Genomic DNA, 11,204 nt, shown 5'->3' with positions numbered 1-11,204 from the left:
ATAGACGCGGATCAAAATCAATCTAGAAATTCCCGATTGAACACGATTCAAATCTGACCCTATCCGCGTCAATCGGTATTTTCCGCATCAAGAATCCAGATTCATTCGGATTCAAAATTTTCAATCGGTTTTAATCGGGTATTTTCAACAGGGAAGACAAACATTGATCATTGATCTGGGTTTGATTCTCGAGTTCATTCGAACGAGATCGTATGCGAAAATGCTGCCCTTACAGAAAAGTTGCAAGTCGATTGACTGAAAGCTATGCGAATAGCCAGTCAACTTGCAACTTTTCTGTAAGAGCAGAATTTACGTATACGTTTCGCCTTTGAATGAAGTCAAGAATCGAGCCCCAGTAATTAACAATCAAGAAATACAGAGCCACATTAACATCTCAGGCCTATTCTGACAATACGTCGTATGTCGCTGTCGGGGATGTCGGAACGTAGCCGATGGTCCAATGAGAAAATTAATTATTTTTTTGTCCGGACAACTGGGGCTCAGTCATGAATCTTTTTCTCTAGCCTGAACTCGTGAAAAGTGAAACATTTCATAAATATTAGACTCGTCAATGAAATTTTCTCACTTTTCACGAGTTCACGCAAGAGAAAAAGATTCATGATCGAGCTCCTGATAGCGACATTTGTGTGCAGGAGCCATAAGAAAACGTACCAATCAGATGAGCGCTCAGTGAGCATATTCATGGAACCAGAGAAACCGAGGGTCTGTTTTTTATAGCTGCACTAGTTCAGAGTTTATCTTTCTCCTAATTCTAATGTTATCTTTCTCCTATTTCTAATGTGGAGGGAAAAAGATAAACTCTGAACTAGTGCAACCAGTTGAGCTATAAAAGAATAGACCCCCAACGTAGCCTGACGGTCGCGCATGCGCGAAAAACTCATTGCCAACACTGATCGGAGCGCAGGCAGCCTTTGTAACATAACTGCATAACAGATTCGATAGTGGCTACGTCGGTGGTTATATTCTGCACGTGGTTACTTTTTGCGAATCTTAGCGTCTTTGTACCTGGCAATAAAATTATTGTTGTACAGTAAGTGTTTCGTGTGGCATGTTGGTTGGTTACGTTCAACATTTTTTCAATTAATTTCAAGATTACTTACGTACGTAATATTTACAGGTATTATGTCAGGCAGCATCAGATGCAAGACCGATTTGTTCGAGGGTGAATAATCAATCATTATTTGATATCTGCCATATTACGTCACATAGCCCGAGATTGGACTTAAAAAAACGCGTTGGCTCCACGCCAGGAGCAATCTAACCTCCCAAAGCAGACTCCAACATTATTCAATTTAATTGCCAAAAATTATTCCGATTTCTGCGCACGACGGCGTGAATATTAATTACGACAATTGTATATTACAGATTATTGCAGGACCGACAACTTCGATGAGTTGCAGGTTCAATTGTACTCGAAAATCTACTATAACTATGAAGATGAATCGCGAGCTGTAGCATCTTCGACAACAATTGATGACATGGCTACCAAAACGAACGTTGAATCAGAGATGCAGCAACCTCGCGAACCTGAAGTACAACTTTTGACACTTGAAGCCGCTGCAGGTAAAGCTAGTAAAACTAAGAATCCAAAATACCAAAATAGAACGTTACGAATAGAATACTCTAAGGCCGGTATTCATAGTCGGATCTTCTATCCAAGACCGTCTTGAATTTATCTAAAGATGCTGTATGGAACATTTCATTGGCTACGGAGTATCTAAAGATGATCTTAAGACGGTCTTGAATATAAGATCTGACTATGAATACCGGCCTAAGAAAGAATTTCATTACGAGACATCAATTTGCAATAATATGTGTGCACTTTATTCAGCAGATTCTCAAGAGACTATCTCTACAAATGAGACAGAGTTTGCCCAAGTCAATACATTAGCTGGTAGAAAGAAGAATCTTGTCGCACAAGAATGCAGCAATGGGAGTTTACAGAATCCTTCAGCGACACAAGAAAAAGAAACCCAAGGAACTCCTTCCAAAAAGCACGGATCTTCCAAACGCGCAAGAAATGTACAACTAGAAAGCCCTGAAGATGGCCAAAATGATGCAGCATATTCGAAGTACAATGTTGTCTCGAAATGCATGAAGAAACAGATACTTTTAGCCAAACGAACTGATAAGGGTGATGACGATTCCGATACTGATGAATCTGTATGTGAAGTACCTATTCCACCGAAACCAAAACCGCCACTCATAGATTTGGAAAATTCCGACGAGGAAGATTTACCTTGGAGATTCACCGAGGCAAACGAGGGCAATTTAATTTTGAAAAAATGTACGGACAATACTAAGGCGAAAACGTATTTAAAAGTTCCAAAAGTTACCTTATATGATAGAAATGTCTGGTTACACCTCTTTAAAGCATCAAGTAGTCATAAAAATATATCTTCCAAAAGTCAGAATACTGATAGATCGTCTAACGGTGCAGCAAACGAAACTGTTGGAAAGTCGACTTGCATACAGGAACTTCGAGATGATATTCTTTTAAATTGCACAGTAATTCAAAAAGGTGCTAAAAGCGTAAACGAAATTAGACAGTTATCGAAAAGTGTTGGGACGAATCAAGGAAGCAAGTTGATCGAAGATACAAATCAGAAGAAAAAATCGCCGCAGAGCAAGTCGAAAGGAAATAATGAAAATAATCCGCAAGAAGAGCCTACAACATCAGAGAGAAACAACCAAGCAAAGGCGCAACAAAATGTTGACGAAAGTAACGTACATGATACGTGTACTGTTAAAGCGTCAGAAACGAAGTTAGACAGTACAATAATAGACCGGAAGAGGCAAAGCACAAATGACGAGGTTGATAGTCAGCCTAAACACAAGCGACAGTGTACGACTGGGCAGAGCAGTCAAGACATTACGCCGCAAGGTAACGGCGGAAAGGAAGGGAACGCATCGTCTAACGAGTATTTGGAATCACTGTCGGAGGAGATGAGAAAGTACTACAATGAAAGTCATGGCCAAGAGAATTTTAACATTGAAAAGTTGCAGCAAGGTATGTCGAAGGATCCGCAAATGTGGGCTATTCTGGATGAAGATATAATGCCGTGTCCCTCCAGCAAACGTGCCAGATATTCCAATATCAAATGTGTTAATTGCCTTGGGAGCGGCCATCAGCGTTACGATTGTATGTTACCACGTAAATGGTCGTGTTGCTATATGTGCGGCATGAAGAACCACACGGATTCTGAATGCCCGCAGAAGATGTGTCTGACATGCGGTAAGCGGCAGAACACGTTTAGTAACATTTGTAAATATTGTCGCGTTCTATATTGTACTATGTGTAATTCGATAGGGCACGAGCAAGATCAATGTCCCGATCTTTGGCGAAGATACCATCAGACGACCGACGCGAGTAACGAGCCGCAGGATCCGGGCAACGTGATGAAGCCGTTAAGATTGTTGTACTGCTGTAATTGCGCCAAGCGCGGCCACGAATCGTCCACATGCAGGGAATATCGACCGTACAATCACTTTCCTACTCCAGCTATTGTCACAAACTATACGGACGGGCCTAAATATATTCCAAATGTGCCAAGTATCTCGCAATCTGAGCCTGAGACCGGTCCTTCGTCACTTGAAAACAAAACAAATCCAAAAAATACTTCTGATACATCACCTATGAAGACCATAGACGTGGCACCTGTGAAGACCATAGACGTGGCACCTGTGAAGACCATAGACGTAGCACCTTCTGTCAATGTTAGCACGTTGTCATCGAGTGTTAATTTTTTTATTACGCCAACTTCAGAAGACGTTGCTATGTGCATCTCGCAAATAGACGAAAACTTAAATTCTTCTCCTGCAAGAAACATTTGGTCCACAGTAAAAACAAATCTCAAGCAGACCAAAGTAAGCAACGTACCATTTACTAACATTTTATTTTCTTATGGTCGTATTAAGAACACAGATCATAAGGATGTACGGATGATTTTAGAAAATCTTACTACATTCTTTCGAAACAAAAAACATGCGTTGACTGGTTTAATATACCGCAAGATTACTCCGATATTTCTTAAAACATTGCAAGGAAAAGGAATAGAGTTTGAAGTGAAAGTAGGCTTTACCCAACATAATACTGTATTGTTAAGAATACTAGCAATGAAAGAATGTATAGAGTACTTGTATGATTTGTTGAAGTATTGGCTCAACCTCCCAGACAAAGAGAAATTTTCTGGGATAGACGTGAATCTACCTGTACATCCTATAAAGATGTTCAATCTCCTAAATGGCAGAATGTCACAACTCACGAAACTGGGTTTCACATGTTATACCGAACACATAGGGAATGGAGATAATGATCCACGATGGCTTTATAATTTCATAAAAGCTGAACGAGCCAAGTTGGAGCAAGACAAACGGGGACGTCAACACGCGTGGAGGCAGTTGTGGCGATTGCAAGTTAAGCTTCTCATGATCGTCAACACCGAGCCTAAACCGAATATTTTCGTACGTACGTTTCTAGAGGTGATGCAGAAATTTGCACCGGAACAATATCAGATGGGTCCGAGGTTAGACGATACTACTTATCTTAGATTTATCCTGCTTTACAATCAGCTATTTGTACCTCACACATCGCCGGATACACCTGCGACGTTAGATCGGTTTACATTGGAGGAAAATATCAATTTGCGGCAGGAGGCGATACGTGAACGAGGAGACAGAAATTTCCCGTCCACGTCGTCTTCCATCCCACAGAATATTAAAGTCGACCATTCTTCCACGATTAATGATCAACAGAATAACAAAACGTTAGTCGACAGACAAAATGTGAACAATACTTTGCTTGAAATGAGCACAACAACGGCTCGTAAGGGCGATGAGAAAATAATAAAAAATTTGACGCAGAATTCTCAGATTAAGCGATTAAATATCGAGCCTATGTGGGCTAAATCGAAAGACAATCAATCGAACGAAGTAAAGGTGTCTCCTGTACCGGCGAACAAACCGAATAAAAAGCAGCTATATTATTCGAAAAAAGAAAGAAAAATAAGACTAAAGGAATTGAATGACATTATAAAAAGCCAAAACGAAAAGAATATACATAATGCAGCGGTAGGTCTTATAAAAGAGGCCCGTTCCTATAAACTACCACTTCTGATAAATGCAGCAGACGAAATGCAAAGACAGATTAGGAATCAGACACTTACTCCCAAACATATCCGGATGTTGTTTAAGTTGATTATAGTACAACAGAAATATCAAAAAGACGTTAATATTTGTTGCAAAAATTTGAAAGAATAGTTTGTATAAATTAATTACATGCTCGTTCAATTTTATGTTTTCGCCTTTTATAAGGTCTGTACATTTTAACTGTACATGAAAACGTGTAACATTATCAAAGAACCGAGATAATTGTATAATGTATGTGAGAGGAGAGAATATATGTTGCGAAAAAAATGTTATAAAAGTTGAAATGCGCACGTGTAAATATTTCACTTTACAACACGTGCGCACAACGCGAAGAGAATTTAACCATACAACATACAAATCTCCTTTGCTGACAATCTATCCTAATGTTTGTAATCAAAACTATTGTTTTCAAATGTCAGTTTAAAATGTCTCATAATTGTAAGTCAATTTTTTCTTTTGTAATACTATGTTTTTTGACAAATCATTAAAAAATTCTAATTCACATTCTTGCCCACTTTATTACGTCATTACCATAATGAGAACTACGCCTTACAATGCTTATCTCGTAGCATCATTTTCTTAAATAATTAATCTTAAATGTGAAGAAAGACTTTATTTCATGTTTCATAACTTATGTATTCCAAGATAATTAATTCTTATGTTACTTTAATACGCTTATCATCATACGTCTTCCTATTGTATTTACAACATCCAACGCAAGAGATACACAAGAGATAAAAGTCCTTGGTCTTGTTATTTCTTCATCGGCGGTGGACCGACCATCGGGGGTGGCGGCCCGTTCATCGGTGGTCTCATGTGCCCCATATGACCTAGAGGACCCATCATAGGACCCATCGGCCCCATCGGCGGTCCCATCATAGGCGGTCTCATGCCCATCATAGGAGGCGGCATCGGTCCGTGCGGTCCCATCATCATCGGGCCTCCCGGCCCCATCGGGGATGGGTGCATACCCGGCGGCGGCATCATTCCCGGCGGTCCCTGAGGCGGCACTCCGGATCGCGAGCCAAGGTTGGAGCCGAGGTTCGGCGGTGGTGGTATCGCCGCGCCCTTGTTGGCCGCGAAAGGATTGGAGGCGATCTTACCGGCCTTGAAAGCGGCCGTCGTCGCGTCGATCAGGTGCTGAGCCTGCTCCTCCATCCATTTCTGGTAGAAATACTTGACGTTGTCCTTGTGCTTGCGACCCTGGCAATGAGTCTTCCGCACGCTCGGCGAGTCATGTGTCAGATAAGTGTCGCAATAGTCGCAATAGTATTTCGGCATCGATGCGCCTCTCGAGAAATTCCGCTGCTTTTGTCAAGTCAACGCAACCTTCCGCGTTTTTCTCGATTTATATCGCGCTCGCTGAGAGAAAGAGGAAAACTAGCGAGCGACGGAAACTTCTAGGTTATGAGCGGATATATGCGGTTATGTTGTCAGCGGCAATTTTTAGGTGCACTCGGTACATTCGGTGCTACACCGGTCGCCCACAGTCGCCGGACGCCGAGTGGATAGACAATAATCGAATGTGATTGGCTCGTACGTTTGTGTCCAACCAACTATATTCAAGCACTAGTTCGTCGCTGATCGATAAACAGCATTTCATTGTGGCGAGTCCACAACGGAAAAAGTGAAAACTATCGGATTGGCCAACGGCGCGAACAACGCGAATAGCAGTCGTGACACATTTATTATATTACATTTACATTGTTGAATAAGAAATTGTAACATAAATGCAATGTAATTGATGCTCGGTGTTCGTTGGGTAAAAACACTTTAAAACAAATTTTAGTGGCACTTTTAGCGATAAAAGAGGATTCAGAACATGGATCTTATTGGCTGAAAACATCTTCTATACATGGAGAGAATTTTCTTTTAAAATGTATTCTGAAAATTACGTAATTGTGGGACAACACGGCATTTCGAAGAATTTTATGAGGTTTTTTTAAATTTTTGCCATACATTTCACTAGTAATTATATTATATATAATAATACTTAGTATACATTTTACTAATGAAATGTATGGTAAAATTTCAAAAATCTCTCATAAAGTTCAAAATGCCACGTCCTACAATCACGTAATTTTCAGGATAAATTTTAAGAGAAAATTCTCTCCGTGTACTGGCATTTTTATTGATAAATGAGGATTCAAAATATGGATCCTAGTATCTCGATTGTTAGAATGACCTCCGATTCGAGCGACATTTACTAATATATATCATTAACGTTTCGTTGCTTGAGCAAAACTAGACTAGATAAGAGAAAGCGGATTATTAAATTAAAAGGGTTGCTTTAAACAATTCTGCACGTAAATTAATTGCCATTAAATTAAATAGAATTGAATCGCGAATACTTTCACCGGCGTGCTTGTTGTATTTTTTCATATTCCTTTAAAAACTTATTATAAATTATAAGCTATAACATAGTTAAAACTAAAATTATCTTTTTTACTTGTACGTAAACGTCAAATGCAGAAGAAAAGGAATTTAATATAATATTCTAATTTCACCTGGCCAATTATTCTAGACCCTAATCGAGAAGGATCAAGACAGAAAGTCACGAAAAAATTTGAAAATAACCGTGCACTCTCAAAATCCAGTCGTGAGGATTGCCCCATCCATGTTCAAGATAAAAAAATCATTTTCCATAGACTATCGAATTAAATCGCTGTGGAGAAATCGAGCGATCGTAATCGGCATAAATGACGATTGCTCGTGCAATAATTAATTAATGTACTCACTATGCGGTAATTGATTGTGAAATGGTGGTGGTAATGATTCCAAATTGCCTGCGAATTCATGGAGTATGGAAGCATTGTTTGGTGGACGTGCAGAAGGTCGATCAAGTGGTGGTGGATGTAGTGGACATAGATGTGGATGTACAGGTAACGAGTGAAATGAGTTTGGAAAACATTGAGGTAGCTGTGGAGTTGAGTGCGAATCTGAGGAAAGGTACCAGACACCCCTGTGGAATACAGGATTAATTGGAAATCCTTCCACGTTATATCCATACTGCTCAGGTCTCTGGTTCATGTAGGTCTTCTGTTCTTCATGAGGATTGGTCATGTCGTCGATACAGATACGTGGTATCACATGGGCGAATAATTACGGTCTCGTGGTAATTAGCGCGATGATCACTGAGCACGGTCTGCACGGCGCGATTGCTGCGCGATAGAAATCGCGAGATCGTAGATTCGTTGGTCGGGATCTTTTATTTTCACACCGGCGCGACGCGGCGATGACGATACACACGCGACAACCTGTAGGACACGAATGCCGATCCTTAAACAACAATATCGTCAACGTATTTCATTTCAAACGTTACAAGTCTCGCGCATGTGTTTCGAATGAGCGCGAGTCGTCGGGATAATTTAAATCTGAAACTTGTCAGGCGCGATTGGCAAATCGACGATGGATCAACACGATTATTTTGACTTCGTCGAACAGCAGTATTTCGCGATCTCAAATGTTGTATGATGTGACTCGTTCGGAAGCAGGCCCGTTCAATGAAATAATGATAAAGAAGTAACCGATTATAAATTTATAATCTAGCCCGAGGGCGGTGGATTCTACACGAAGAGAATTTTCTTTTAAAATTTATCCTGAAAATATTGTAATGGGACAACACGGGGGGAATCTCGTGGAATTTTATAAATTTTTTTCAAAGTTACCAAACATTTTACTAGTAACTATACTTAATATACATTTTATTAGTCAAATGTATGGTAAAATTTAAAAAAACTCTTATAAAATTTCTCGAAATGCAGTGTTGTTCCACGATTACCTAATTTTCAGGATAAATTTTAAGAAAACATTCTTTCCGTATAGTCTAAACTTAGATTACGAGATTCATAACATAAAATTAGCTTAAATATAATTGAGCTTTTCACAATTTGACAGTCGTAAATGTAATACATTATCGTGTCGATCCTTTTCGCAATGTTTAATTTGATAGATGTTTAAAATCGATAAATAAAGCGACAGTCGCCATTTGCTGAGCCTAGCGCTCTTCCCATTTATAACACGCTATCAGAAGGTAACAATCGTAACAATTAAAGAGACTTATAATTATTTAATTAAATCACAATTGTTTTTATTTTTATAAGCGTTGAGATTAATATAACACTGAATCATGAAAAATAGACAGTTTTTATCGATTTCATATATTATCGATTTGACATATCTATTCTCAAGGATTTCAAGGAACTCGATTTATTACTAAAAGCAAGAATGAACCGTATACGGCTCGAAAATGAGACTCAAAGTGCTAAAAGCTTGAAACCTGCACATCGTATCATAATTCTTCAAAACTAATCGGAGTGTCATAATTGCATCGGAGATTTGTCCGTAACTTTATAAAGTTATCAGTATTTATTATTTTGTTCATCTCCTTGCGTTTCGATAGACGTTATAAAAAAACGTTCTGTTCGTTTCAACTTACAATATATGTATATAATCATATACAATGTGATAATAGGCTTAGGCGCACGCGTTACGAACGTAAAGTCAAATAATAAAGCGAGGATGTTGCAATGCAACACACGGGCCAGTATTCATAGTCCGTTGCTATGTCAAGATTATCTTAAGTAATGTTTTAAAACGCTAATATGACTCTGTGATTGATTTACAATACATTAAGACTATACTTAAGATGATCTTAAATATAAGAACGGACTATGAATACTGGCCTCGGTATGTCTGCAATAAGCTACGCGGAAATTGTAGCAATGCAAAAATTATAGGTATATATATATATATATAATTTTTGCATTGCTACAATTTATATATACAGGGTGTTATGTAATACCCGTATCAACGCTTATTGTGGGATAGAGTGGACTAGACTAATTGTAAGTCGAAAAGTCCTGTACAACTATCTGCGCGCCTAGTAACGATCGATCGATCTCGCTGCACGTTTGAATTGGGCAGTGAGCCGGCCTAAGACAGCGATATTTAATAATTAATAACTCGTTAACTATTGCAAAACCTGCAAAGTGGTACAGGACTTTTCGACTTAGTCTAGTCCACTCTATCCCACAATAAGCGTTGATTACATAATTATAATAAACAGTATTACATAACACCATGTATATAAAAAGGCACAAAATAATCGCATTAATATAGATAAATGTATAAATATATAAAAAAATAAGTAGGAATTGGACTCCGGTATATCTATGAGAAGTTGTTCACAACGCATCTCATCTGACGGCGTAGCTTGGAGTCGGTACGTTCACCGTTCCCCAGAAGAGGATGAGCTTCGTGGGGTCGTGCCTGATGAAGAATGTGAAGGGCCGATTGGCGAGCAGCTTCTTCTGATTGCCGTCCCGGCGCAAAAGGACCGCGGTTGCCGCTGCGGCTTCCGTTCCCTTCTCCGTCACGTCCATCTCCACTTTGTGCAGCACGTCGGTGGCGTACAGGCCCGGATTTACGAGGCCCGCGCTGTTTCGCAGATTGTCCAGACCGTAAAATGGGAAGCTCTGAGTCTGCATGAATTTCACGAACCTCTCGTCTATGGGTCGGCTCTGCCGTTTCCTCCTGCTATTCCTCTCGGCATTCCGGAAACGATACTTGTTCTCCTCCAAGTTCTCCTCCTTGTATCTTGTACTCGCATCGCCAGCCTTTGGCGGGACTTTTTCGAGGTCACCGTTTTCCGTGACGTACGTCACACGCGATGACTTGGTGCCGTCGCGTCCTTCGTTCCCAGCGTCGCGACGCGCTCTGTCAATCGGGCGAATGTTGAAGCCTGTGTCCCATTGCTCCACGCTGACACCGTGTCTCTTATCATCGTACGCAAAGTAATTCCTTCTCACACCATTGGTCGCGCCCTGACTGTTATTATTCCCGAACCGCGAGAAGATTAATAATTCGTCGGTCTTAGAATTCGGCAATTGCCCAGGTGGGATTTGCCGTGGCATTTGTGGTAATGCTTTTGGGATTGATGTAGGGAATGGTTGTGGGATCGATGTAGGGAATGGTTGTGGGATTGACGTAGGGAATGGTTGTGGGATCGACGTAGGGAATGGTTGTGGGATCGA

At 40.1% G+C, this 11,204-nt stretch overlaps 3 protein-coding genes across 7 annotated transcripts in view; 1 reads left to right on the top strand and 2 right to left on the bottom strand.

The window, feature by feature from the left end:
• Positions 1–715: 715 nt before the first annotated feature.
• Positions 716–5,673, top strand: LOC105557171. Of its 3 annotated transcripts, XM_012004343.1 has the most exons (5): positions 717–1,051; positions 1,139–1,183; positions 1,387–1,584; positions 1,853–3,256; positions 3,332–5,673. In XM_012004343.1, exons 2-5 carry the CDS (start codon positions 1,144–1,146, stop codon positions 5,278–5,280), a joined length of 3,591 nt encoding a protein of 1,196 aa, XP_011859733.1. In that variant the 5' UTR covers positions 717–1,051; positions 1,139–1,143; the 3' UTR covers positions 5,281–5,673. The 3 variants fall into 3 exon arrangements, with proteins under 3 accessions (XP_011859732.1, XP_011859734.1, XP_011859733.1); XM_012004342.1 differs by having other exon boundaries at positions 716–1,051; positions 1,856–5,673; XM_012004344.1 differs by lacking the exon at positions 1,139–1,183 and having other exon boundaries at positions 716–974; positions 1,853–5,673.
• A 93-nt stretch (positions 5,674–5,766) lies between these two features.
• Positions 5,767–6,663, bottom strand: LOC105557170 (U1 small nuclear ribonucleoprotein C). Its single transcript, XM_012004341.1, has one exon. It carries the CDS (start codon positions 6,448–6,450, stop codon positions 5,923–5,925), a length of 528 nt encoding a protein of 175 aa, XP_011859731.1. The 5' UTR covers positions 6,451–6,663; the 3' UTR covers positions 5,767–5,922.
• A 3,530-nt stretch (positions 6,664–10,193) lies between these two features.
• Positions 10,194–11,204, bottom strand: part of LOC105557169 — a 10,155-nt gene continuing 9,144 nt past the window's right edge. For all 3 annotated transcript variants that reach the window (XM_012004339.1, XM_012004338.1, XM_012004340.1), the window contains one exon: positions 10,194–11,204. In XM_012004339.1, the coding sequence (XP_011859729.1) occupies positions 10,368–11,204 (837 nt within the window). In that variant the 3' untranslated portion in view covers positions 10,194–10,367.

The sequence above is a fragment of the Vollenhovia emeryi genome, unplaced genomic scaffold (genome assembly GCF_000949405.1).
Source record: "Vollenhovia emeryi isolate VEMERY1.0 unplaced genomic scaffold, V.emery_V1.0 DF939585.1, whole genome shotgun sequence".
Classification (NCBI taxonomy): domain Eukaryota; kingdom Metazoa; phylum Arthropoda; class Insecta; order Hymenoptera; family Formicidae; genus Vollenhovia; species Vollenhovia emeryi.
This window is presented reverse-complemented; position numbering and strand designations above follow the sequence as displayed.

Coding starts and splice junctions, on each gene's coding strand:
- LOC105557171 (XM_012004342.1), top strand. CDS start 1,144: ATGTCAGGCAGCATCAGATGCAAGACCGATTTGTTCGAGG. Junction 1,184..1,386: donor CAAGACCGATTTGTTCGAGG/GTGAATAATCAA, acceptor TGTATATTACAG/ATTATTGCAGGACCGACAAC. Junction 1,585..1,855: donor GACACTTGAAGCCGCTGCAG/GTAAAGCTAGTA, acceptor TTTATTCAGCAG/ATTCTCAAGAGACTATCTCT.
- LOC105557170 (XM_012004341.1), bottom strand. CDS start 6,450: ATGCCGAAATACTATTGCGACTATTGCGACACTTATCTGACACATGAC.